Here is a 26,293-nt window from a genome sequence, read left to right on the forward strand (position 1 = left end):
TCCGTTTGGAATATTAGGGGATCGACATCAATACAATTGTGTAATTTCACAGACCTAGTTGCATATTTTGATCCAATAAAATTTCATTTCGTTTACTAACCCGCCTATTCAACTAAGTTAACCCGGCATGGAATATGGGCTAACCTGTTCAACTGATAAAGAAAACGATTGTACAACTCATATATATCCAAAGTATAAAGGAGCAGTCAATCTCACAGTTATAAAAGTCCACCAACAAAGTACATGATCAAAAGACAATTAAAATGCTAAATATTTCGAACATTTATTTTATTTTTTTGTCTTCATCCGTTTTAGAAAACTATTAACTCGTTCTACGGTGAGAACGAGTTAGAATTAACTGGTTAAGTAAAAAAGTTGCAATATATATATATAAACATATGATGAGTCTCTTAATTTATTTACTTGTAAATGAATAGATCGTTAAGTTCTGAGATTTGCATACGGGTTACCCTAACTAACCCTGTACATATGTAGGAATTGCGGTTAAAAAAAAATAAACCATAGTCGTAACATTTCTTTTTTTTTTTTTTTTTAAGGATAGGTTCAAGTAATTTAATCATTTTGGGAGAGGATTGATGTGAATGATAAGGTGCGAAGGATTATAAGTAGGAGGTTTTGAAACCTTCCACTTATCAAAAGGAGAAAAATCTGATCATTTTCAAATTTGAGGACAATTACCATATATATATATATATATATATATATTAATTTTGTAGGTAGTTAGCATGTTTTTCAATTTGGACCAATTCGATAATCTTGGCTAGCCACTTTTCTAGTTTGTTCTTGAACACCCCAACTTATGGTTTTATAAGAAGCCTAATGCTATCTAATCATTGATACACACTTGATGCATATGCACATTAAAAAAAGATTTATCTTGATCCGTAAATCATCATTAAGTGTAAAAAACATATGAAGTATAGTGAAGAAGAAAGTGTACGAGTAATTAGTTGTGATGAAAACTAATTAATAACCTACATAAAATCGTGAGGTACTAGTCTATGAATGAAATAATCGTTTTCACATTAATACATTCAAATACGTTAGTTATTTAAAAGCTGCTTTATTCTTTACAAATGGGTCGTCACATTCACATAATCTTTGCCCAAAAAAAAAAAGGGTAATTTGCAAAACCACTTCATGGTACATGAAAACTTTAGGTTGTGTTTGGATTGTATTTTTCATGGAAAAAATACTGTAGCGATTTGATGTATGTGAGAAAAAAAAGATAATAGGGAAATGTGATTACGGAAAATAACATAAATTTTCGACAGAAAACAACAATCCAAACAAGGCCTTAGTAAATAAAGAAAATTTAAGGCCCTTTGGATTGCAAGTTCTCAGAATTTTTATAGGAAAGATATGTGGTAATCATCACGTGGTGTATATAAGATAAAAATTATAATTAAGAAATATATGAAAAAATTTTTGTGCCAAAACTTGCAGTCTAAACAAGGCATTAGTGGCCATCTAACGAGTTTTCCAAGCTCCGCGTTTGCCAATCGAATGTGCAACTCGTTCATCGTGTGATAAGGGAACGGCATCTTTTTAGTTTTTACTATTAATCTTCTGGAAAATAGAAGGCACGTTTACTTGAAGGCTAGAAGCGTCAACCGGTAAGCATCTTCTTTCAGACTTCTTAGCTGCTTCCTCATTTGGCATGTGAATAGTACACGCCTGGCTGTGTGCGTTTGGATTGTAATTTTTTTAAAAGGGTTTTTTGATATATTTTTTAATTATTTTTTTAATTTACATATATTATAATATATTTTTTTTTATAAAATTTTTAAAAATCAGTAATTCAAACGGTCTTAATTAATTTACTTCCTTTTTAAGCCATTCAAATTTGTTTTGAAAAGTTTTACAATATGTCATGGCGAAATGCCTTGAGGCTTTCACACAGGACAGGACCACACAATTTCGAAGAAACCTGCTCAAAGATTGTATCATATTGCAATAAACAATTACTGAAAGAGGGCATTTGTGTCCACAGCCCAATTATCAAAGCGGGTTTTCAAGATAATTTATGGATCAGCAATAACTTGCTCGCTCTGTATTCAAAATGCCATGGAGTTGATCATGCACGCCACTTCTTTGAGGAAATGCCATGCAAGGATGTTGTGTCCTGGTCTGGATTGTTGTCTGCTTATGTCAAAGATGGTTGCTACGAGGAAGCTCTTGAGCTGTATGATTTGATGAAGTCTTCTGGGGAATGCCCAAATGAGTATACACTTTCGATTGTGATCAGGGCCTGCTCAGCTCTTCGGGATCGTAACCAAGGAACTAAAGTCCAGGCATGTGCAATAAAGAGTGGTTTTGATTCAAATCCTGTTTTAACTAGCAGTTTGATTGATTTGTACTCTAAATGTGATAACAAAGAAGCAGCACATAAGATATTCATGAATATGCGGAATGGTGACACTGTTTCTTGGACGACTATGATCTCTTCATTTGTCCAAGAGGGGAGCTGGATTACTGCGCTGAGACTTTTCATATGCATGATCAAACGAGAAATTCAACCAAATGAATACACGTATGCAAAAATTTTGAGCGCATGTGGTGGTCTTACTTGTTTAAATTCTGGGAGATTAATCCACGCCAGGATGTTAGTCTTGGGCATTCGGCTGAATTTAGTTTTGAAGACAGCTCTTACTGACATGTATGCAAGATGTAAGAGAATGGAAGATGCTATGAAGGTCTCAAAGCAAACTCTTGAGCAAGATACAGTTCTATGCACGACACTATTGAGTGGCTTTTGCCATAACTTGGAGATCAAGGAGGCTGTTGATGCAATAGAGCAGATGATGGCCCATGGGATCACTCCAAATAGTTATACATATGCTGTAGTCTTGAATGGCTGCTCATTAGCTCTGACATTGCAACTGGGGATACAATTTCACTCAAGGGTTATTGAGATTGGCTTGGAAAATAATGTTTCTGTTGGAAATGCACTCATTGATATGTATTTGAAATGTTCTGGTGGAATAATCGACGCTTTTAAAGTATTTGAACAAATAAGGTCACCAAACATCATCTCTTGGACTTCCTTGATTTCTGGCTTTGTTGAACATGGTCTTGGATACGAGGCTTTTCAAGCATTTGAAAAGATGCAGTTTGCAGGGATAATGCCAAATTCTTTTACCTTGTCCAGTATCCTTCAGGCTTGTGGAATGATGAAATCTGCAAATCATACAAGAAGATTTCATGGATACATAATCAAAATGAACATTGGCCATGATATAGTTGTGGCGAATGCTCTTGTTGGTGCCTATGCTGGACTCCATATGGTTGATGATGCATGGCGTATAATAGGTGAAATGCATCATAGAGATGTTATCACATATACAAGCATAGCGAGCAAACTTAACCAATTAGGACTTTTTGAAATGGCTTTGGAAGTGATCAGTTACATGCAAGAAGATAACATTGAGATGGATGGGTTTACCCTGTCCACTGTCTTGTCAGCATCAGCCAGCCTAGGTGCAATACCACAGGGGAAGCAACTTCATTGTTATGCTATTAAATCTGGCTTCAGTGGCTGGACCTCAGTCTCAAATGGTTTGATTGCTTTTTATGGCAAATGTGGGTGCATGCATGATGTAAAGAGAGCCTTTGATGAAGCTTGTCAGCCAGACGTAGTCTCATGGAACAGCTTGATTTTCAGCCTAGCAGTTAGCGGTCATGTCTCCTCTGCTCTCTCCACTTTTGAAGACATGAAGTTAGCAGGAGTTAGACCTGATTCCACAACAATATTGGCGGTTCTATCTGCTTGCAGACGTTGTGGTTTGGTTGATATGGCTTTAGAATATTTTCATTCTACTAGAGAAGCAAATGATGCAGTCCCAGAATTAGAGCATTACGTTTGTTTAGTTGACCTACTAGGCAGAGCTGGCAGGATGCAGGAGGCAATGGCTATAATAGAGACAATGCCTTTCAGGCCTGATGCATTGATCTACAAAACAATGTTGAATGCCTGCAAAATACATTCAGATGTACCCCTTGGTGAAGAAATGGCAAGTCGAGGTCTTGAACTTGAACCTTGTAATCCAGCATTTTATTTGCTTCTTGCAGACATGTACGAAAACTCCGGCAAATCTGACCTAAGAGAGAAAACCTGCGGCATGATGAAAGAGAGAGGCATAATACAGAAAGATTATAGTAATAGCTGGATGGAGAAAAGCAACAAGGTCCCACTATTAATTGCTGGAGATGTACCATCTTAACATGATACCTGAACATAGCATACAGAATGTAGAGCTAAAATGGTATTCATACTAAAGCTCATGAGAATCCTAATCTCAGAGTCTCGGATTGGAAATGGCATGTGGTCTTCTTTACAACAGGTTTGTAAGCATCCCAGACAATATGTCTATACTTATCATGATTTGTTGCGAAGAAGGCAACACATGTTGATATTATAGTTTCCTCGACAGGCACCAGCTTCAGTGTTAATGAGGTGAAGGTCCCCGTAAAGCTGACTGGATGGGGTATGAGCAAGATAAGGAAATGAACCAATTGTGACCGAGCTGCTTTCAGAATTCAGATAGAAAGATGTTTTTGCTTCATGCCATGCTGAAAAGATACATTCTAACTGGCAAGTAACTTTTTTTCTTTTTTTTTGTAGATTCAAGTTCATATAACCGTCTCTATTGTCATTTTTCAGAGTTTCTCTGTTTAAAAAACTGTACTAGCTGGAGGAGATTCTTTGACAACTAGTCAACTACAGTGAGGAGGTGAAGGAATGTTAGCTAGCAGAAATTTCGGCTTTCGGACCAATGGCAACAACTCGTTTTTCATTTACTTTGGATTGAGGGATATGGTCGATTTGGGTTTGAGATTCTTATCCAAATCCTTTATATATCTGGTTTCCCAATAGGTATCTGGAATTCTGGACTTGAAATCCAACATAAAATTCAGAGGGATTTTGGGAGTTTAAAATTTCTCGATTTCAAATTCTTCCATATAGATGTCATTACCATTCTCAATCTTAGACCTTTCTCGTTTAAGATGTATTTTCTTGTAGCCTACTGTTCTGTGAGCATGTACAAATCAGGGAAAAAATGGCCGGCGGCCATTGTTGCCTGACAACGACAGAACAGCTAGGTGTAGACTAAGGAAAGGGCTAGAATTTGAGTGCCTCAATATTTGGTGGATGCGTGTGTGATACAGAAGTTGTGTTGGCAATTATTGCTATCGCCATGCAGGAAAGGCGAAAAGCGCCAGAGACTGAAGCAGCGCAGCTGAAACGGTGGAAGGCTTCTTTGCCCCTGAATGTGTTCATTTCCTACCCCAATATTTTTGTAAATTCTAAATTCTCCTGTAAATAATGCATTCAATTTGGAATATTTTCCTACATCCAAATTCACAATTCAAACGGTCCCAAAATGAATAAAGTTTACCGCATAGGCATCCCATCCCTTTGCACTTCAAGAGCACATCGGTCATTGTGACATCTACACGCCATGGAGCGTTGTTGAATCTTGGCCAACAAAGCTACTTATAAAATGTTCTAAAAATCCTTGCTTCAAATTGGTTCATCCAACCTCTGTCCACTGGTTCGGGTCTGGATCCTCCGAGGGCATCGTCAAGAATGATATCATCAGCGCCGACGGATTTTGTAGTTAGTTTGGACCATAACCCCGAGGCCTGGGGATGGAGTTGACCAAGCTGCAAATGTTAACAACAACAAAATAGTGGGTTGAAAGTTGACTGCTAAAACAGGGTTGACCGAAGCTTGATCATTACACATGAACAGGTTTCTAAATTGAACTTCTTAATTTTAGAAATTCTCATGTTGACGATGTTACACCTCTTTGAATTTAGAAATTCCTATATTTGTATTTATCACTCTCAGTTGCTGTTTTTTTTTTTTTTTTTTTAAATAAACTCATTCAAATTGATAGACATGCTAATTGAGTTGAGCGACGCTACACATCCAAGCACAGTTTCAAGCTCTTTGTTTACATTGTAATGAACAACTACCAAAATTTGCGCCCATTGGAAAGGCCCCAAGTTATTAAGGTACTCAGTAGTCAGCCCCCAAGTTCATTCATGCCAATTCAATTCATTCAAGTTTATCTGTTGGATTGTAGGTCATGTAGGAAAGCCCCAGGCGGTCGGCAAGTTCTATTTACGCTTTAGAATATTCCTGCGAAGAACTTACAAAAGAACGTGAACAAACAGAAAGAAGTAAACTGTTCTTGATCATCAGCTACACAACCATATACTGCAACAGTTTTTGCAAGGGAAGTAATAGCAAACAGAAACACCGGTTTAAAGGATTTAAACAGAAAACTGGGGACAATCAACATTCAATCTAACTTTGATGACCACCAGTTTAACTGAAAAGGTAATATATATGGTCCACTTTCTAACTCTGATATTGTTCATGTGAAGGGGCAACGAAGGTCAAACGGATCCCAAACTTGAGCAGGGTCAGCACATAAATATAATACATATATTAACAAGGAACCCCCTCAACTTCATAGTGATTCAAGGGAAGGGTCAATTAAGCTGACAGCAACAGTTTAACTACATGATAGCCAACCAACAGCAAGAACTCAAATGAGAAACAATAAGAAATAATGGCGCCTTGGGACATGGGTGAAATGGGCATACTACCCTAAGTTGTTCAGTTAAACCAGAATGCGGATAGCTGCGGTCAAATTTGGTAAAAGCCACTCAACTTCCGATTATTAACTAGTGGTTCAATCTTTAATCCCACAGATAAACTCCGATCTGAACAGAACTGTTTTTGTGAAATTACAAAAAACAAGAGGGCACCGATCAGTAATAAACTTGATGTGGCTCGGCAAAAAGAAGAACAAGCCAAAAGAAGAAGCTGTGGAGTGCTACTTAGATTGCTGCTCGCCAGATGCAATTGCAGGCTCATCTTTCTTTGAGCGTGAAACAGCATCTTCCAAAGTGTTGGTAGAAACGGCCTCAAGCGTCCTATAAAACTCTTCAGGAAGAGGACCAGGTCGATGCAAGGGTATATGCTTTGGAACTGGAGCATCATTTTCGATAACTTCACATTCATAATCATCTGGGATACCCCATGGTTTCCACTCTGCACTTGAAACAAAGACACCCAAGTGACCAAAACATCAAATTGGCAATATTTAACTGGAGACTTCCTCCAAAATTAGATGGCTCCAGTTTCAAGCCATTTGAACCAGTATAAACTTGGAATTGGCATCAAGATTAGTAAAGATAACGACTCTGGAGTGACAATATCAGAGTAGAAAAAGCATTACATCCTCTCGACATTTAGAACATCTACGTTTGTCAAATGTGGTTTGAAAATTTAAATACATAACCACCAATACAACAAGACAAATATAGACAATAGCCATGAAGCTGATCAACCAAGACCAGCAAAATACTTCTTTTGTTGACTAGATCATGCACTCCCAAGTCACAGATCAATTTGCAATTAGTTCACGTCAATTTTTCACTGTTTAACATTTGAAAAGGAGCAAAATAGAAGAAGAGATGACGAGAGCTTTTACTTCTTGACTCACTCAATAAGACATTACTACTTAATAGTTTGCTCGCTCAATTCTATTAAACTAGGGTGCTTGGTTTCTTCTGACCTCAAACTAGCCATATGAAGGAACCTTGAGGTTCTTCACAGCTGCCGAGAAATCAGATAAGAAAGCAAATTGCAATCCAGATTCTCATAATCAATTAGAAAACAGATTGTTAAAAAAAATTACTAATACCAACTCATCAAACAATTACCACTACCCTACTCCTAAGATAACCATTCACCTATCAAAACCCAAAGTTCTATTTTATGCTCTGACCACTCCCCGGAAAACTCCCAAGTCCTTTCAAAGAAGTAAAAAAAAAAAAATAATAATAATAATAATAATAATCAGTGGTCAGTGCACAAGAATAGTTAACAACTCTCTCTCTAGCTCCACTGCCCTCATCATCCCCAAAACTAAAATGTCTATAGATTCACAACAGAATAGGATGAAAGCTTCCAATGTCAGTCCAAGTCTTCGAAAACTTATAGCAAAGAAGATGCAAACTTAAGCTTTTTTTGAAACCGTACAATGTCATCTTCTCAAAAGCTCGTTCTATATCCTCAAAAAAAAAAAAAAAAGGATAGAAGACCAAGCAGTAAGAAAGCATACACTTAACTGTAGAACATCCACTATTTCCCAAAGCAACACCATTTTCCCCCTCCCTCCCCTACAAGCAGTCCACAAACTTTCTCAAGAGCAATTAAACCAACCAGAAAATTTTATTTGATCACTTTAAAAAAAAAAAAAATTTCACGGCAGATGCAGGGAAAATGCCACGCATTTAAAATAATAATAATAATAATAAACAACGGAAGCGACTAGAAAATCATTCTTAATTATTTGAAAAAAAAAATGAAATGTAGAATGCGGATACCGATCATGTGGCCGATGAGCTTGAGTTCATCCTTAGCCTCTTCAATAAGCTCTTCGACCTGGCCGCAACCCAGACGCTTCTCGATCGATTCCCAGTCCTCTTCCTCCCGGCACACCTTGAGCCGGTGGCGGGTGAAGCTTTCCACAGCCTTACGATATCCTTCATCCTCGGGGACGGCCTTGATCTCCTCTAGGGTTTTGCTATACAGACTGATTAAAACCTCCCTAGCATTTGGCACAACATCTAGCCCTACGATCCCCGTCGTCTCCTTCACCTTCGCCATCATCATTAACGGCCGAGCCACCCTCCGCAGAAACATTCTGACTCGCTCTTTCTCTGGACAAGTTGACTCGATGGGCAGATCGTTCTGTGGCTCGCTTGCTCACTCAGTATTGGAATGGAAGTCAGAGCTGAAGTCTGAAGATTACCAAGCTACACTCCGAATGGGTTCCCTTTACTTTTCCAGTAAACGGTGCGAGTTACTCATTGGGCCATTTTGGATTATGGTCCAGCACCCAGGAGGCTGGATACTGTATTCATTCAGAGGCTCACATCCAATGTTCGGCCTGCTTTTGGGGATATCTCGAAGGCACATATGGGGTTTTTAAACAAGTGTCCTAGCACGATGTTCGCCATGTGTATGCTCACTGTTCGAGATAATCAATTTTTTAAGTTTAAAGGAGCGGTGCTAATTTTTCCCTTTTAACTTTCATTAATTGGTCCTATTTGATAATTCAATTCAACGTTTAAATTTAATGGATTCAGATCTTAACATATTCAGATATGTTTGATAACAAAAACTGAACATCTGGATTAATTAAGTAATACTAAATTTTTCAGACAAAATTTATTATAAAAAATAATAAGTAATAAACTATTCACTTGTTAACGCATACTCAAATGTACCAGATTTAATATTTAACAATTTAATAACGTAATAGATTCACAATTCGAATTACATATTTCAGTTTTATCATACTCACCCTTAGTGTCTTTGGCGACCAATCTCACTGGAATGGGCGTGCCGAGCAAGGAATGCTCCGCATTTATCGTCCCGTCCCTCTGTCACGTGTCGCGTGTGGGGCCCACCTGGCGGGGGACACGTGTCGATCATCCCTACTGCAGCGGGGGCATTCGAAATTCGATTGATCGATACGGTGCGTTTCGAAGAGCAAAAATAAAATGGCCAACACGAGGGACATGGCAAGATTCTTCAGGGTCGTGAGGGACAGTGACGTCATCTGGGTAGAGCTGGGAACTGTTTACAATCGTCTTCCCTTTGACTGAGTCCACTGTTTCTCATCAGAAAACGCATAACGCATTACCTCCCAGACACCTCATCTTGGTCGAAACCAAGATTTAAGGGCAATATTCAATGGAAATACCAAGATTTTCTAGATTCCAACTTAATTTGTGCAAACAGGACTAGACAAAACTATACATATTCAATGTGCGAGAGGTCGATAGCCTACGAAGTCTAGTTGCCTTATTTAGTGGGGAAGAATGAAATGCCAAAAAGATGGATTGAATCAATCTATTATCCACCCAATTAAATGAATTTAATTGAATACTCATTTAGATCAATTCAAAATTAATGGATGAATTATCGATGAACAGATTTAAAGAAATTAACATAATTAAATTGTGATTAACGACTCTAATTGTCCCTAAGAACAGATGATGAGAAAATAGAGTGTGGGAATCGGTTTCAGGCGTGCGCGTCTCTAAGTGACGTGTATTGTTTGCGCTGAAAGAGCGAAAGTTGACTTTCTTCCACCTCATAATGAAGACAAAACTACTATCATTCATACAAGACTAAGCCGAGTCCATTAAATCTTAAAAGCACCCGTATCTCCGCTTTTTTTCTTGACTTTCCTCGTGTAGCTAACAACAACATATATCAGTTCCTAATAAAACTGAATACATCAGTATTCAAACATATTTGATTATTTTAACGAATTTAAAATTTTATTTTATTTTTACAAGATCGAGTTTAAACGATTTTTTTTTTATTGAATTTAAAGGTTATCAAACATAAAACGTTATTCAAGTTTGATTTGACTAGTTGATAAATCAAGTTCTAACGAGCTTTTATCGGATCGAATAGTTTGTTCGTCTTTAAGCTCTAATAGCAAGAAATGAATGACATGTTTGTTCATTAACCTTTGCATTGTATTATATGGTAGATTCATTTCCAATCCAATCTGCTAATATATTGGGCTAAAGATGAAGTTGGATTAAAATATTCGGCACAAATTTACAAAATGAATCTCGTGACCTTTTCAGTTTCTTTTTTCCCTTTTTATCATTCGATATCTCCTTTCACTTACAAATTCTGTCGGAAGCAAGCGGGCCTTGCATTATGTAATAGTGGTCAACTATTTGATGCGTAACGCAAATGAAAAATAACCAGTCATTTTATAAGGTCCCGAAACAGTCAAATGAAAGAAAGACCAATTAAATCTATTTTCCAGGTGAAATTGCGGGGAATGTTTGTCCCATGAGCTCCTCAACGATGATGAAAGATAGAATCGTCTCTTTTAGGAATTCCAGGACAGACTCAAAATTTGACTCCATGGGATGGTTGGCTCGTGGCTGGGCACCTTTTATTCTATACAAAACTTCACCCAACAAGCACACGACCGACTGATCTTTATAAGCTGCTAATACTTTGACAAAGCTGAAGTCACAAATCCAAAGGAATCACAGGCTAAAAGAAAACAAGAAAGTTGGGTGGAGGATAAACACAGTTTTATTTCTTTCAGGATCACCTCATTAATTGGGCAGCCGGCCACTGAGCAAGCAACAGCTTGCGGATGTCCAAGTCCAAATGTCTCGAAGTTCCCGGGCCAACTACTAAGCAGCCGTCGCAGCAGGCGATGAGAACAAAATCTTCACTACCACGTCACGTACGACTGCGAGTTATCACCAGGCTACCACTTCAGACTTTAGTTCTTAAAATGCAAGCCCTTGAAGAAACGATCATCATTCACGAGAGCATAGTTAGGAATGAGAATATCATCATCCCCGTTCCCATCGCCATCATTTTCATCATCGTCATCACCATCATCCGCCCACCCCTCTACCTCCTCCTCCCCTGACAATAATAATTCTGCGCCGTAGCTGTTGTTGTTTTCGTTATCTGCAGTCTCTTGATCCACATTTTCGTCTACGCCACTGTCGCCTTCTGTTATGGGCGTGGCGGTTGGAGAGAAACTGGAAGCAGAGGCTGGAGATGATGAAGAACAAGAAGCTATTGATGAGGAGGCAATGTTATGGATATTAGTGGTGGAAGTAGTAGTAGCGGTGGTGGTGGTGGGGGGCCTGGCGGCGGCAGCGGCAGCGGGAGGTACTTTGCTGCGGGTAGTACCAGCGAGGGAGCTCCGGTGCGTAGGACGGGGGTGCGAGTGTTCCCCGCTGTATGAGACCACGTACATGCTAGGATCCGCAGGGCATCGCTCCACTTGTTTCCTCGCTGTACATCCTTTCGAGGTGCTACATCTGTAGTAGTTTCTGATTGATTTTTTATTCCAACAAAACTATCTAGTGTCATTGCTCAATTATCCGGAAAGTTAAAATTAATGTGACGGAACTTTTCCTTGCAACAGTTCAATGTGATGACCAAATAATTGGGATATAGCCGGAATGGGTGATCAAAGAGAAAAAACCTTGGATACGGGGAATCTTTAATTGGCTTTTGACCGTATTTTCTCCAGGCCCATGAATCAGCTGATAATTCTTCTTGTGTCATTTGTTGAATCCTCTTGGCCTGCTGGTTTTTCCTGTGTTAGGAAGATGCTATTAATTTGCATTTCTTGAAACACTTAAAAATATGGTGTCAAGATTCTATGCTAGTTTCGATTCTTCTCTATCGTTGATTGGAATTGTATAATAATATTCAAAAGCTGAGCCACATTAATTCTATTCTATGACGTACAACTTGATTTAGTTGTTATTTCGACTCGATCTGGGTTGGAAGATCCAAAAATAGTGAGTATTCCTGGAGTTTTCTAGTAAATGCTCGCTTACCTTCTTCGCGGCCTTTCGGGCTGAGGACTTGTAGATGGAAAAGAAAGGGAAGCACCAACAAACATCTCACGGCTGAGGTGTGAATATCTTTGCGGTTGCTGCATCAGCTGCTGTGGTTGTCCATATATCCGTTGCTGTTGAGGTGTCTGATCTGCTGTGCATCCAGGGCCTTGGATTGCTTGGATGTGCTGAGCGTGTGAATTAAGGTCGACGAAAGATTGTACTATATCCTCGTACGGTTCCTTGTAAATTTCTTCGAGTCCCCGAAAGGAGTCCCTCGTGTGATTTGCAAAGCCCGGAAAATCAGATGAAGTGTGGCCACTTTGAAATGAAGGGGAAGCTAGGAATGACGCCGACAACGACGTCTCCCCCGATGGCAGGCTGCTGTTCTCAACAGGGGCTATGGCGGCGTCAGTCGTAGTGGATGAGGAGGCTGTTGATGTAGCAGCGGCGTTGAAGCAGCTCCTCACCACCGCATACAAGTCCCAGTCATCAGCCATATGTTGAACGATTCATCAGGGCCGGGATATACACTACTTAGTGCACACACCTCCAGTTCTCCAATCCCACCACTCTGCTTACGCTTGGCTTCAGAGTCCAAAAAAAACTACAAACAGACAAAGGGGCACAGGCACGGGCACGGGCACGGGCACGGGCACAGGCTTTATTTTTTCCCCTTTTTCCTTAATGCTAAAAATCATCAGTGTTGTCCTGTCCACTAGCGTACTGTAGCATTTTGCAAATTGGAGATGGGAGACAAAAGGTGGAAAAATCAGAGGGGGCCCGAGGAGGACGGCGCTGACTTTTGGAAGAGATTTTTAATCTTGTAGTATAATCAATAATGCAAATGCAGGGGGAGCCTATTAGAATGGAGGAGTGGGGTGAAGAGAAGCAAAAGATACAGAGACAGGCTCTGACCTTGATTCTTTTGTTGCCACTGGTATCTCTCTGTCTATTTATACCCGAAGAGGAATATAAAGATTTTCCACATTGTCTCTGTCTGTCGATGGAGAGAAGCAAAGTGGTTCCGGAGTCAGCGCTTTGGCATCTTTGATATGGAATAAGATATGCCTTGAGCTTCTGAGATTGACTTTGCAGCAACGTCAAAGTGGGGGGCTGGGAGTTGATAAGGCGTGTCCTAATGCCATACTCCTGGCCTAGGCAGGTACAACTTCAACCTGCACAGGACTTTGCGCTTTTAATCTTCCAAGCGTGCAAATTTATCGATTGTGTGGGAATAATAATGTTTGAGACGTATAGACCTTATTGTTGTAAGAATATTTCGTTCTGGGTATAAAATTTCAATTGATCTACTTTTCTTTCTTTTTTTTTTTTTTGAGACACGATAGACATATATTTATTCTATACTATGAGAAGGGAGGCCTGAAGAAACCAAGAAAAAACCATCACCACCGTCCGTCTGGAATCATTTAAAGTGACAGATCACATATAGTGATAGATGGTGGGACAAATTTTGAGTCATTGATCTCCCGCCCCGTCAAATCTTACAGGCTTTGGTGGTAGCCATTGAGCAAAGCACAGTGATTAATTGATCTACTTTTCTTGTGCAACAATAGAATTGTGCATCATGCAACTTTTAGCCGAATTGTGTACCAAATTTTTGAGCTTAACTTCTGCAGTCGTATATTTGTTATACTACCATATATATATCATTGTGAAAATAGAGCTCCAGCCTCCAAAAACCTCCAATGATATGTTTGGAGAAACTTTTACACCCTCCCCAGTTCAACCCCAAGTTGGCAAATGCTCCCACTGTGATGGCCACTTTTCGCGAAACAGTGGAGGAAAGATTCCAATTTTCTATGACTTGCGTCATGCCATCATGATCCCTTCCAGAATTTGCTGGCTCTCAAGGAATATGGTCCGCGTCCAAAAGAATTTTGGAGTGGTTAAAACACAAAAAAAAAAAAAAAAAATAGTAAAAGGGCAAGCCGAAGTCTGAAAACACAAGCACATAACCATTCGTTCCGACTAGGAATTGCTTAGCGCAGGCAGGCCTATCGATGCAAATATCCTTGGTTAAGATGGAAAAGCAATGTAATGGCCTGTGCATACGTACAATTATTTGTTAATTGTACAGACTAAAGTTTAAATTAATGAGAAAAGTTAGAATTTATGGGCATCCTACGGCAAACAAGAAAAACATATGACATAATCCAAAAGCAAAACAAAAGAAAATGGGGCATTTGACAGACCTCTTTTGATTTTCGTTACGTCGGTTTGAAGATGCTGAAAGATCGATTATGTTGGTTTTTCTTTCATAGCCCTTGTTCCCCTCGATGTAGTCAAGACCCATAGAGCTGCCAGAGGCTTACTCTATTCTAAAGATGCTGTTTTGATCCTCTACTTTGTTAGAGGGTTCGCATCTCAGATGGTCCTGGTTCAACCAAAATCAAATGCTAAAGCCAAAGATATGGTAATCTTGTAACCGGTGGTGGTAGATCCTAAGAGGGGTCAATTTCTAGCAGAAGGGAAACAAATAGCAGCTACTACAGAAAGAACGAAAGGGCATGGCTCGCAGATTCGGCTTTGCTGGTACCTGGCATAGGAATGTTGACGTAATAAAGCAAGCCAGTAACACTAGCAATCTAGTCTATCTCAACACAAGAAAAAGGGAAAGTGGAAACCATTTCAAGGGAATTCAAGCATGCATGGGGATCTCTATCTCTCTCTTTTTTTACACAATAACAATAACATTTCTATAATCTAATCTACCCTAATTTAGGGGGAGGGGAGCTTAAAGAAGCTATATATAAGAGGCTAACAGACATAATAAGAACATAGTAAATCAAAGGAGTGTTCTGACATATTCTTTAGACTTTTTTCACTGCAAATAGGGTTCGAATCCCTGGCTTACAGTTCAAAGAGGGACTCCAGCTCTTTTTTGGTGATGCATTGGGATATAAGATACTGAGATTTGGTTAACCGATGGATGGTGTTTATTACCACAAAAAAATTCTTTAGAATTAAGGGTGGGGGGGCGGGGGGGTGAGAGTTAAAGAGGGATACTTGGGGTTGAATAGGATAACTTAATCCAAGACGTACATGCGGATCAACAAAAGAACTGCAATTTTAATCAAACCGAGGAAGGAAGTATCCAACTACTGGACCGCCGTACCAGCCATATATAATCAGTCAAGAAGTGTTCAATGGAAATTCTCTTCAGTTCAAAACAAATACTCACTTAAAAAGAGGATGCTTAATTTGGATTGCTGGCCTTCTTCCACTAAATACTCACTTAAAAAGATGGTATGATCGATCGTTTCAGGATCAATGATGATTACAGTTTGGCAAACGTTGAACAGAAACTTGGGTGTAATGTAATCATAGAGATATCATGTGTAATAGGGACACGATGAATAACTACAGGTATCGTCGTTGATGAATGGGATACTTTAATGAACAGCAAGTCGAAGAAAATTAAGTCGAACTAACTGGCATTCTTTGGTGCCTGTGTTCAGCGTCTACATCAGCATGTTGCTTTACGGGATCTTTTTCCAGGTTCAAAGAAAGGGGAGGGAAGGAAAAAGCAAAAGTGCTTGCAAAAGTGCTTGAGAGTGAATCAGCTATTTCCGATTAATGCATCTCCCAGAAAAGTTAGGCCATCGACTTTAGAGGCTTGGTTGTAGTTGCCGTGCCCTTCGTGGAGCCGGAGGGTGTTTTTAACTTGGTGTCAGTCACCATTGGTGGTGGGTTTGGCCGAATAAAAGAAAAGACGGCCACTTCCTCTTTGGTGATTCCTCACTTTTTTTCTGTTCCATATCTATTCGAGGGGGAATTGGTCAACCAGCTTGACAGCACAGCACTTGGTGATACACTGTGTGGTGGTGGGTGGCACAGAATGGTTTGGAGAATCGCGACGCACCACGGAAATCTACAATGGTGAATAGGACAAAATTTTGAGGTACAAGTACAACAACCACCACAGCTTGCAGCTTAGCTATAGCAGATGCAGAAGCCAGAAGAATCGACTATTCTTTTTTCTGTCTTGTTCATGATTGTTTAAAACGAGTTGATTTGATGTTAACATTGGCGCTTTTTTTCTTTTCTTTTCTCCTCCCACTTAACGGAATTAGATCAAGATTTCGAACTATTTTTTTTTTTTTTGTTACTCGCGCTCCTTCTTTTCATCCCTTTTCTTTTCATCCTTAATTATCATATTAGAATTCTAAACTTGATAATAAATAGTAAAGAGAATTTTAAATAGTCAATAATTCTAAACCTGATAGATAGATGGATAGTAAGAAGTCCGATCACTGACTTTTCTGGCGTTGGTTCGTACGCAATTGTTTCTACGGTCGCTGTTACCGGATAGGGAAATATTCGTGCACACACACAAGTGAATGGCTCAAACCAAATCCTTATCTTCTATTCTACCGAATTTCGTTGTCTGACTCCTCAGCCAAGCCAAGTCCATCGAAAGTTTGATGAGGACGACAGCCTTGACTTGAACTTTGAAGTCCATCATCCATTTGCAACGGAGTAACACCTCTCAAATTGCTGAAAAGATTTCCTTTTTCATTGAACTCAATCTATTGTACATAACTTATGTCGATGCAAATTCCCCATTCTCATCTGTTCGAACGAACGAGGTAAACATGACTTCAAAAGGACACTACTAGTAACAGATCCAGAGTATTATTATCACATGCCCAAGAAATGCCCACAAGAAACTCTCATCACTGCTGCCAAAACTTTCAGATCATCAGCTACAACAAAAAGTCACAAGGCTCAGAAATACTGTGCTTTCTACCCGTATGAAACTGCTATTCTTGGCGCTTATTGTAAGACTAATAACCCAATGCTGCCAGTTCTAACCATCACAAACACAGCACATCATCCACTAGTACCATACAAACATGAATTGCCCCACTAATTTACATCTTCCCGGTGCCTGGAACAACTACACAAGCTAAGTGCAACAAAGATACAAAACTGGTAATGTGTCTAGTTGGCTTCTCTCCTAATCAATCTAGCTGAACCTGCTTTTACATAATCACCAATATTTGCCACAAAAAGAGGATCTCTCTCTTCGATTTTAAGTTCGTTACTAACAGTTCCTGCCTGATTTGACGGATCCATCCTTTCTAATTCTTTTGTTAGATCCTCCATTGTCTTTTTTAATGTGGCCTTGTTCATCTGCCCTGCCTCTCCTGCTGAGATACCAACCATAGTAATCTTCGGAAGAAGAGGAGACGACTGTAGTTGTTGTCTCCTAGACTCAGTAGCAATCTTCTCTCTGCAGGACCAAAAAAAATTAATTAGTTTAACAGCATTAATTATGAAATGGATTGGACATTTTTCCAAGAGCATCAACAGGACAGCACTTTTTATCTTCTAATGTTGGGAGCTTCTGCCGTTCCTTCAACCATGGAAGAGCCAACCAATCATGGAATGGAAGTTGAGAGTCCAGCTTTTTTTCCTGCTCAGCAGAGATGTTATCTTTCATATGATCCTCTGACTTGTCAAGGCACTGAAGCGACATGCTACTGTTTCCTAAATTACAGTCTTCAATGAGGTTGGAATATTTGCTTGCTCTCAAGAAAGAAGCGGTACTCCTGCAATCAAATAGATTGTGTAAAAGATAGCCGAAATTCCAAGGAATTTTGATCTCACAAGGCAATAAAGGAAGGAAAAGAGTTATGATTGCAAACGATCATCCAAGTTACAAGAACAGGATAAGAACGTGTCACTGTCACAATGAGCTCTTCATTACACCAACATTAAGATATGCACAATTTTGTAGACTGGAAAAACATCAGTGAGAAATTTTTTCCTCCAAATTTTCCAATAAAGTTGAAACCATAAACTAAACTCATCCAAGTCCATGGTCAATTTTTTCAGCAAACAGCACAATGTGATCAACTCAAAAAAGATAGTGAACAGAGATTCTCTCAATATTGTTTTAAGGGACGAAACAAGCTTATGTCAGAAATTAAATCTTTCAGTATCACAGTACCTTTTCTCAAATGAGTCAACTATATAAGGAAATTTTGGTTGGATTCCAGTTGCTTTCCGCAGCCATCTATTTCCAAGAAATACCTTGTCGACAGCATGAAGAAGCTGAATTTCAGCAGCCTTGGATATGACACTGAAAGGAATCCCAGGATTGCCCATTTCGTCAATCACTTCCTGAACCTGTCAAGAAGCAATACATGGGCTTCTGGGTGTAAGCAAATGTACTCTTCACACAGTCAAGTTTTATGTTTTTTTCAAGTGCTTCATCAATCAAGCACTTAGTTAAGTGATATATCGTGTGAATGCCCATTGCTGCAAACATAGCATAAAAAAAAAAAAAATTCTTCCCATCTGTGGCTCTCTCTACCTAGCAAGTTTGCGCTCCAGCCAAACAGTTAAAAGCTTCCTTTTTAATCATGCCAAGCTCCCTTGAACATAAAACAAATGGGGAAAATAGCCTCCTCAAATGGTTTGCATCTCAGGTACCATCAATTTTATTGTAATAACTGAGTAAAATCAGTTTACAAATTTGTACCTCGGGAGGTTCCCACATGCTATCTCCCATCTCTTCAACTACTTCTGCCGCCAAGTTGTCATCAACAATCTCCCGTCTTCGCTGCATGTTCCGAGTTTGGATCAATGAATGGAAATGCTGATCGACAGATTCTTCAAGAATGTTGTCCAGTGTACTTTTGTCAAAGAAGTATGGTGTGTACCTAGTGCAAAGGCAAAATTAAGTGAACCTGTCAGGTACAAAACATAGTTACGCCAACATATAGCAATGAAATCCATGATGAGCCAGATAGCTAGCATATCTAGATGATAAATGGAGAACTCATAACAAGACCACACACCACTGCTAGGAGACTGACAAACATGACATACCAAAAGAGGAATTCCACATCTGAAACAGATATTGAAGGGGAGAAAAAACCATCTCATAACAGAAATTTAAATTCAAAAATCATATTTAGTAGGAGGTTAGGGTACAAAGCATGTTTTTATCAGAACAATGAAGATGCAATCCAGCTAACAATAATTGCCCGAACCAAGTCACACATGCAAGAGGTCAAACTAACCATTTTATACCATCAGTAGTGGCTATAGCAATATCTAAGTTTTGAGCACTGAAAACAGGCACTCCTTCAACCTTTTTCTTTCCCCCATTTTGTGGCATCATCTTAAGGAGTTTATTTGCTTCCTTGACCTGCATGACCGCAAGATGATGTAGCAGAGGATAAAATGTCTATTATCATTCAGGTATTTCTGTATCATATTGATTTTTATCGCAGCAGTATATTTTTCTGCAGAAGAGCAGAAAGTGTCATGTAACCTGTTTCTCATTTGGGACAAATTGGAATAAGTGTGGCCTTTCCTGCATAGCACATGGAAAGAACTTTTAGTTATTCTTTGAAAAAACACTTGTCATGAAAAAGGTAAATTACTCCATACGATTTTGTCTAGGGTAAAATACACGGAACCCCCCTATCGTTTCGCAAAAAGACACATTACCCCCCTATCGTTTAGAAACATACACATAAACACCCTAAACTTCATAACTAAAGTGGAAATTGACTTCTTAACCAGCTGAGTTACCAGCTGCAGGTCGAATACCCAAAATACCCTCATTTATAATAGAAACGGAGAGAGAATCAAGAACTGACTCTCTGTCGTTCATCCTGTGTAAGAAAAAAAAACCCTAAAACAAGGGATTTGTATACTAAATTGTTGCTGAAATATCATGAATCTGAGTTGAAAACGGCGTGGCTGCCTTTCGGACATGAATTGGTTGATCCTAAAGGGTTCCTGAGAAGCTGGAACGACAGTGGTCTTGTAGCTTGTTCAGGTGGCTGGCCGGGATTAAATGTGCTTGGCGACTAGTAATTGTAATCCAGCTTCCCTGGAAAGGTCTAGGTGGTCGAGTAACTGAAAAAATTGGGCAGCTTCAAGCTCTCAGAAAGCTTAGCCTCCACGATAATGCAATTGGTGGTGCAATTCCTTCCTCGTTGGGGCTTTTGCCTAACCTCAGAGGTGTTCAATTATTCAATAATCGGTTTTCTGGTTCAATCCCTCCTACACTTGGTTTGAGTCCCCTTCTTCAATCACTAGATTTCTGTAACAACTCCCTCTCTGGAACTATTCCAGCTACTCTTGCCAATTCAACCAGGCTCTTTAGACTTAATTTTAGCTACAACTCTTTGTCCGGTTCAATTCCCACCAGCCTTACTCAATTGCAATCGCTGATTTTTCTTGTTCTAGAGCACAACAATCTCTCTGGTTCCATTCCTGACTCTTGGGGTGGAAATGTGAAGGCCTCTATCAACTTCAGTCCCTGACACTTGGTCACAAATCAGTTTCTGGGACAATTCCAGCTTCTCTTGGCAACTTAAGTGAGCTCCAAGAGATTTCACTCAGTCATAACAACATGGCTGGATTGATACCCAATGAAATTGGAAGACTATCTAGGCTTAGAACACTTGATTTCTCATATAATGCACTCAATGGGAGCTTACCTGCCGCTCTTTCCAATTTATCAAACCTTGTAGTTTTGAACTTGGAAAGCAGCCATCTTGACCACCAAATTCCTGCAGCTGTAAACAAACTACAGAAACTATCTGTTCTCAACTTGAGAAATAACAAATTTGCTGGTCCTATTCCAGCAACAGTTGGGAACATTTCTTTCCTGACACAAGTTGATTTATCTCAAAACAAGTTTAGTGGAGAGATTCCAGCATCTATAGGTGATTTACCTAATCTTAGTTCCTTTAATGTGTCTTACAACAATCTGTCCGGTCCTGTTCCAACTAAGCTTGCTCAAAAGTTCAATGCAAGTGCCTTCGTGGGCAATCTTGAGCTATGCGGATACAGTGCATTAACCCAATGTCCAATACCACCCTCTCCGGGCCCATCAACTCCACCAGAATCTCCGGCAAAGAAACATCATAGCAGCTGGGGCTCTCCTCATCTCCGGAGAAAAAGGCACTCCTCCAACTGCAGGTGAAGTTGAAGCAGCTGGAGAAGCAGGAGGAAAGATTGTCCACTTTGATGGACCCAAGGTTTTTACAGCAGATGATCTGTTGTGTGCCACAGCAGAGATCGTGGGTAAGAGCACTTATGGAACAGTATATAAGGCAACATTGGAGGATGGCAGTGTTGCTGCAGTGAAGAGATTGAGAGAGAAGATTACAAAAGGACAAAGGGAATTTGAAACTGAGGTTAATATACTGGGGAAGATCAGGCATCCAAACCTTTTAGCGATGAGGGCTTATTATTTAGGTCCGAAAGGTGAAAGCTTCTCCTTAGATCTTCTCCCTCTTTCCTTTCACTCTTTGATAGCTTCAAATCTCTTCTCCCCTGATATGTCACTTCAATATAGCAACTGAAGGGTAGCTTGGGAATGAAACTCAAGATCTTTTCAAAAGAATCTCACATACCCATCATCAGTAGGTCGTTCAGCCGGTTATAGGTCTATTTCCACTTTAGTTATGAAGTTTAGGGTGTTTATGTGTATGTTTCTAAACGATAGGGGGGTAATGTGTCTTTTCACGAAACCATAGGGGGGTTCCGTGTATTTTACCCTTTTGTCTACTACCACCATAAGAAACTTTAACAATGAATTAGCTACAACATTAATCTGTAATAGACAAGTCTTAGAAAATACTTTGCTGCCAAAATATGAAGATGATACTTGAAACATTACTTGAAACAAAATGAAGAAGAAATTCTCTGCTCTGATCCTTACTTCCTTTAGAATTACCATTGAAAATTAGGTTTCTCTAAGCTCCAAAATCAAGCCTCAGAGGGTTGACAAGGATCCACGACTCAGAATCCTAGTATTCATAGTTCCATGATATTGCAACTTGTAATTGCTCTTTTATGACCAAAATTATCGTAAAAACATCTTACACCCTTTCCAAGTAACTTTCTATCACTTTCTTCTTATAAGAAAACCTTCCAAATTGTAAAAATTATATACAATGTCCCTCTTCCTTCTTGAACATCCTAAACTTTGCCCATCCAGAAGAAACATAATATTTACCACTCTAGATAACCAGCCACTCCATATGCATAATGATCAGCTGCAAGAAATAAAATTCAGATATGTCCCTCAAGATCAGCAAGCCAGTACCTTGAAATGCTCATATGCTATATCAAGGCGACATGCACCAACGACACCACTGGGAATATTCAGCCGTTTAACATAAGAAACTGAAGCAGAATAAATTAGAATATGAGTAATTCTCTCTATAACAAGGTATGTTAAAATTGATGTTTATTAGAATAACAGCAGCCGTGGAAGAAGAAAACAAAGAAAGTGTGTGGACAATGAAATTCATTTTTTATATTAAAAAAAGCATCAAACAACCTCTGAGATAGAAAAGGATATAAGTCCAACCAATCAAAGAGGATATGACCTGTAAAAACAAGCTAAAAGAGCATAAAAAGCCATCTACCAATCAAATACCTGTTCTTAGCCTATATTTAACAGTTTGCTTTCAAATGATACAGTTTATATACAACCTCAAATATGTTTAAAACTGAAAGTTATGCATGTCTTTAATCGTAAAAATTAACCTGCATCTCCAAGGTCCATGAAAAAGCGGAACACAGGGCCATTCCTTTCAGTCTTGGTAACGGCTGCAAACATCTTCTTAAGCCACTGGGGAGTCCTATGGAATACAGAAAGTCATTCAAAACAAGGACAACATAGGCATGTCTCAGCAAGGCAGAAATTACATGGTTTGGATCATAGCTTCTCATCAATTACAGCATGTCCTGACTAGACTGATCCAACCTTCTCCTCAAACCTTCTCTTCAAATGTCACATCAGTAACTAGTTCCAAAAGGGTTCTGAAGATCTCACAAAGGACTGGTCCCTGGCTGTCTTTGTTGCATTTTTGTCTATTTTGGAGGCAAGTGCTTGAAAAACTAGCTTTTTCATATGCAGTTTATGAAACTCTGAAAGTTCATATTCTCATTTTTGAAGGCCATAGTACACAAAAGCTGCAAGCTTTATTTGTACTCTTACTATAGCTATGTACCTTTTTAATCCGCTAGATTCATTCCATGTTAATTTCTTCTTTCTAGATTCCTCGGCTACTAGATGTTAAGATAACATACACTTGATTCAAAATGAACTTGAACCCGAAACAAAACCAAAATCAGCATGTTTCTAAATCCTTGGTAAATAGGCCCCACAAATCAAACAACCAATACAACTGGAGGGAAATTGAATCTGTAATTAAAGATGTTCCAGGCATTAGACCTAAGTCAATAAAAGCTTCGAGAAACCTAAAGCAAGCCTTCTTGATGAATTATCATCTCTGATGCAAAAAAAAAAAGGGACTCTCTCAGCAAACAAAGAATATAACTCATCTGCGGCCCGTGAACAAATGAGAATGCTGTTATATTACAAAGTAGGATTTTTATGTAACAGGTGATACCTTTTGGATAGGAAAGGTACGTCAAAATGGGTAGACACAGCCATCAGACCTGTCCCAGAAAGGTCGCACATGCTGAAGACTTGGCCCACAAATGCCGGCCCAGAGCTGTCTTTAGTAGATGTGAGGCCGGAAATTCTCACGGTGGAAGGAAAACCTCCGTGACCGCCGGACTTAGAAGACATGTTCTTGACGGCCGGTGGAGAAGATAGCGGCGAATTAGGCCGCTGAGTAGTCGACGAGTCGAAGGGGAAATCACTATAAGCGAGCGGGAGATAACAGTGGTAGGCGACTGGAGTTGGGGACGGGTAGAGGGAGGAGGAATTTGGAGGGGGAGGAATAAGGCGGTGAGCTTTGTGGGGTGAGGAAAGTGGAGAGATTGTTGGGGACGGTATCAAGGAATCGAGACAAGTTGTTGAAGATATTCGGGTGATGGTGAGGATGAGGGTCAGTAGCAACCGCAGCTGCAGAGGCCATCAAGCGTCGAGAAGACTCCTCAGGATTTCATATTCCGATTGTTCCATCCTTTTTTCCCCATATTCCCAGGCAAAATATTTGTATAAAATAAAATTAAATAAAAAACCTCAAATAATCCTGCAAATTTGATGCAAAAGCCCAAAAAACCCCTTTCGCATGCAAAGCGCTCAAAAACCAAAATTAAGACCTCAAATATACGACGGATCTTCTGTCTCACAACCTGTGTCACTCTATGTCTCACTCTTTATTATATTATTATTTTTTTTACATAAATATCATGTTTTATTTCTTTTTTGTTTCCTTAAGATCCAGTAATTATTAATTCAATAAAAAAATAAATACAACAGTTTCAAAAATATATATATAATAGAAAATTAAAAAATATAGTAGAAAATATATAAAAAATCTCATTTTTTATGCATTTTGATTTTTTTAGTTTGTTAAATTTTGTGTATTACTGAATTAATAGTTATTGGATCTTAAGGAAATAAAAAAGAACTAAAATATGATGTTTATAAAGGAGAAATAGCAATATAATAAAAAGTGAGACAGAGAGTGGCACAGAAGATCCGTTGCACCTCAAATAGTCCTGCAAATTTGAATAAAAAACCCAAAAAGCCCTTTTGGCGTGCAAAGTGCTCAAATTAAGACATAGATCTAACATTAACACGCTAGTATTTAACTAAGGTGGTCACGGTTTGGGTTTGAACTATAATCGAATGTAAATTGGACGGGTTGTTTGTGAAGGGAATCAAAACCAAAATTTGAAAATCAAAAGGGTAAAAAATAAAAAAAAATCTCTTGTGGTAAACCTAACATATAGAAAAGCTCCCCGTTGTTTCAAAGTATACAACATGACACCCTGTACTTCAAACTAAATTGTAAATGTGACGGAATCCATTAAATTTAACGAAATTTGATGAAATGACAAAAATGACATGATATAATTAAGTAAAAGATAGCTTAAAAAAAACATTTGTTTTATCTCTAGATAGAGAGAATTGAGAGTTAAGGGGTAAAACAAGTATATTTGTTAAAAATTAGGTATAATTTTTTTTTAGATTCCAATAAGTCATTTCCGTTAAGTTTAACAGATTCCGTCACCTTTACAATTTAATTCAAAGTACGGGGGTGTCGTGTTGTATATTTGAAACCATTGAGAGCTTTTCTATGTATTAAACTTACTACAGATGATTTTTTTGTATTTTATCCAAATCAAAATTAGAATGATAATCATGACTATTGCAACCGAAGGTGTCGACAGTTTAGAACCAATTCAAACCATTTTTAAAAAAATACTTGCTATTTAAATTTATTTGATCAATTTAGAATTCAATAAACACTCAACACTAGTAGCCCCAATTTTGGTCCACAACTCATTGTTCCGTTCCATTAGTAAACCTAGATCAAATAATTGATTTAAGTCCAAGACCAATCAAATTTAATTAACAATTAGGTATTTTTCATAAATGTTGTATTAATTTTTTCTCTTCCGCATGATAATATAATTCTTATTTTTTTATATTTATTATCATTTTTTATAATCAATTTTATAACAACAAGTGTTTAAATATAATTTCAAAATCGAAAGTTCGAAAACTATGATGATAATCGTTACTATAATCATGTATAATTTTAGCCGTCTTTTTTTATTATGTTCTCTATGCTAAATAACTTCTTTTCCTTCCTATTCTCACAACTTTATTAGGATTTGTGCTTTGACACAATTATTACTACATATTTTTTCTTTTATTTCCTTTCTAGTTTATGTTTTTCAATTCAAAATACAAAAAGAAGCATAAAAAACACTAGTAGGAGACAAATAGGATAAATGGTCATAATCATCCCTAAACTTTTTTACTAATGTTGATTTAGTCCGTAACTTTTTTTTCAAACCAATTCTTGAACTTAATTTTTTTTTTTATCTAATTAAGACC

The 26,293-nt window shown here is 38.5% G+C and overlaps 4 protein-coding genes, 1 long non-coding RNA gene and 1 pseudogene across 11 annotated transcripts; 3 read left to right on the forward strand and 3 right to left on the reverse strand.

The window, feature by feature from the left end:
• Positions 1 to 1,459: 1,459 nt before the first annotated feature.
• On the forward strand, positions 1,460 to 5,445 carry LOC113724954 (pentatricopeptide repeat-containing protein At5g52850, chloroplastic). Of its 3 annotated transcripts, none has more exons than XM_027247874.2 (3): positions 1,460 to 1,637; positions 2,015 to 4,364; positions 4,455 to 5,445. In XM_027247874.2, the coding sequence occupies exon 2, from the start codon at positions 2,124 to 2,126 to the stop codon at positions 4,242 to 4,244; it is 2,121 nt and encodes a 706-aa protein (XP_027103675.1). In that variant the 5' UTR covers positions 1,460 to 1,637; positions 2,015 to 2,123; the 3' UTR covers positions 4,245 to 4,364; positions 4,455 to 5,445. The 3 variants fall into 3 exon arrangements, with proteins under 3 accessions (XP_027103675.1, XP_071929468.1, XP_071929467.1); XM_072073367.1 differs by lacking the exon at positions 1,460 to 1,637 and having other exon boundaries at positions 1,701 to 4,364; positions 4,455 to 4,615; positions 4,685 to 5,445; XM_072073366.1 differs by lacking the exon at positions 1,460 to 1,637 and having other exon boundaries at positions 1,701 to 4,364.
• A 1,013-nt stretch (positions 5,446 to 6,458) lies between these two features.
• LOC113724955 (probable NADH dehydrogenase [ubiquinone] 1 alpha subcomplex subunit 5, mitochondrial) lies at positions 6,459 to 8,970 on the reverse strand. The gene is made up of 2 exons (XM_027247875.2): positions 8,431 to 8,970; positions 6,459 to 7,090 (listed from the first exon to the last, which is right to left on the reverse strand). The coding sequence occupies exons 1-2, from the start codon at positions 8,747 to 8,749 to the stop codon at positions 6,873 to 6,875; spliced, it is 537 nt and encodes a 178-aa protein (XP_027103676.1). The 5' UTR covers positions 8,750 to 8,970; the 3' UTR covers positions 6,459 to 6,872.
• A 1,859-nt stretch (positions 8,971 to 10,829) lies between these two features.
• LOC113724956 (WRKY transcription factor 22) lies at positions 10,830 to 12,959 on the reverse strand. Its single transcript, XM_027247876.2, has 3 exons — positions 12,460 to 12,959; positions 12,099 to 12,212; positions 10,830 to 11,943 (listed from the first exon to the last, which is right to left on the reverse strand). Exons 1-3 carry the CDS (start codon positions 12,957 to 12,959, stop codon positions 11,379 to 11,381), a joined length of 1,179 nt encoding a protein of 392 aa, XP_027103677.1. The 3' UTR covers positions 10,830 to 11,378.
• Positions 11,783 to 13,772, forward strand: LOC140029922 (uncharacterized). Its single transcript, XR_011833840.1, has 2 exons — positions 11,783 to 11,922; positions 12,039 to 13,772. It is a non-coding gene; the product is annotated as an uncharacterized lncRNA (long non-coding RNA).
• Positions 13,773 to 17,140: 3,368 nt separating this feature from the next.
• Positions 17,141 to 24,428, reverse strand: LOC113724962 (uncharacterized). Of its 5 annotated transcripts, none has more exons than XM_027247887.2 (10): positions 23,883 to 24,023; positions 23,014 to 23,108; positions 22,805 to 22,853; positions 22,568 to 22,647; positions 19,772 to 19,813; positions 19,518 to 19,645; positions 18,974 to 19,154; positions 18,440 to 18,618; positions 17,808 to 18,038; positions 17,141 to 17,719 (listed from the first exon to the last, which is right to left on the reverse strand). In XM_027247887.2, the coding sequence occupies exons 2-10, from the start codon at positions 23,053 to 23,055 to the stop codon at positions 17,428 to 17,430; spliced, it is 1,224 nt and encodes a 407-aa protein (XP_027103688.2). In that variant the 5' UTR covers positions 23,056 to 23,108; positions 23,883 to 24,023; the 3' UTR covers positions 17,141 to 17,427. The 5 variants fall into 5 exon arrangements, with proteins under 5 accessions (XP_027103688.2, XP_027103686.2, XP_027103685.2 ...); XM_027247885.2 differs by having other exon boundaries at positions 23,014 to 23,762; positions 23,883 to 24,021; XM_027247884.2 differs by lacking the exon at positions 22,805 to 22,853 and having other exon boundaries at positions 23,883 to 24,428.
• LOC140035797 (probable leucine-rich repeat receptor-like protein kinase IMK3) lies at positions 19,866 to 21,868 on the forward strand (annotated as a pseudogene).
• Positions 24,429 to 26,293: the final 1,865 nt, after the last annotated feature.

The sequence above is a fragment of the Coffea arabica genome, chromosome 2c, assembly GCF_036785885.1.
Source record: "Coffea arabica cultivar ET-39 chromosome 2c, Coffea Arabica ET-39 HiFi, whole genome shotgun sequence".
NCBI lineage: Eukaryota > Viridiplantae > Streptophyta > Magnoliopsida > Gentianales > Rubiaceae > Coffea > Coffea arabica.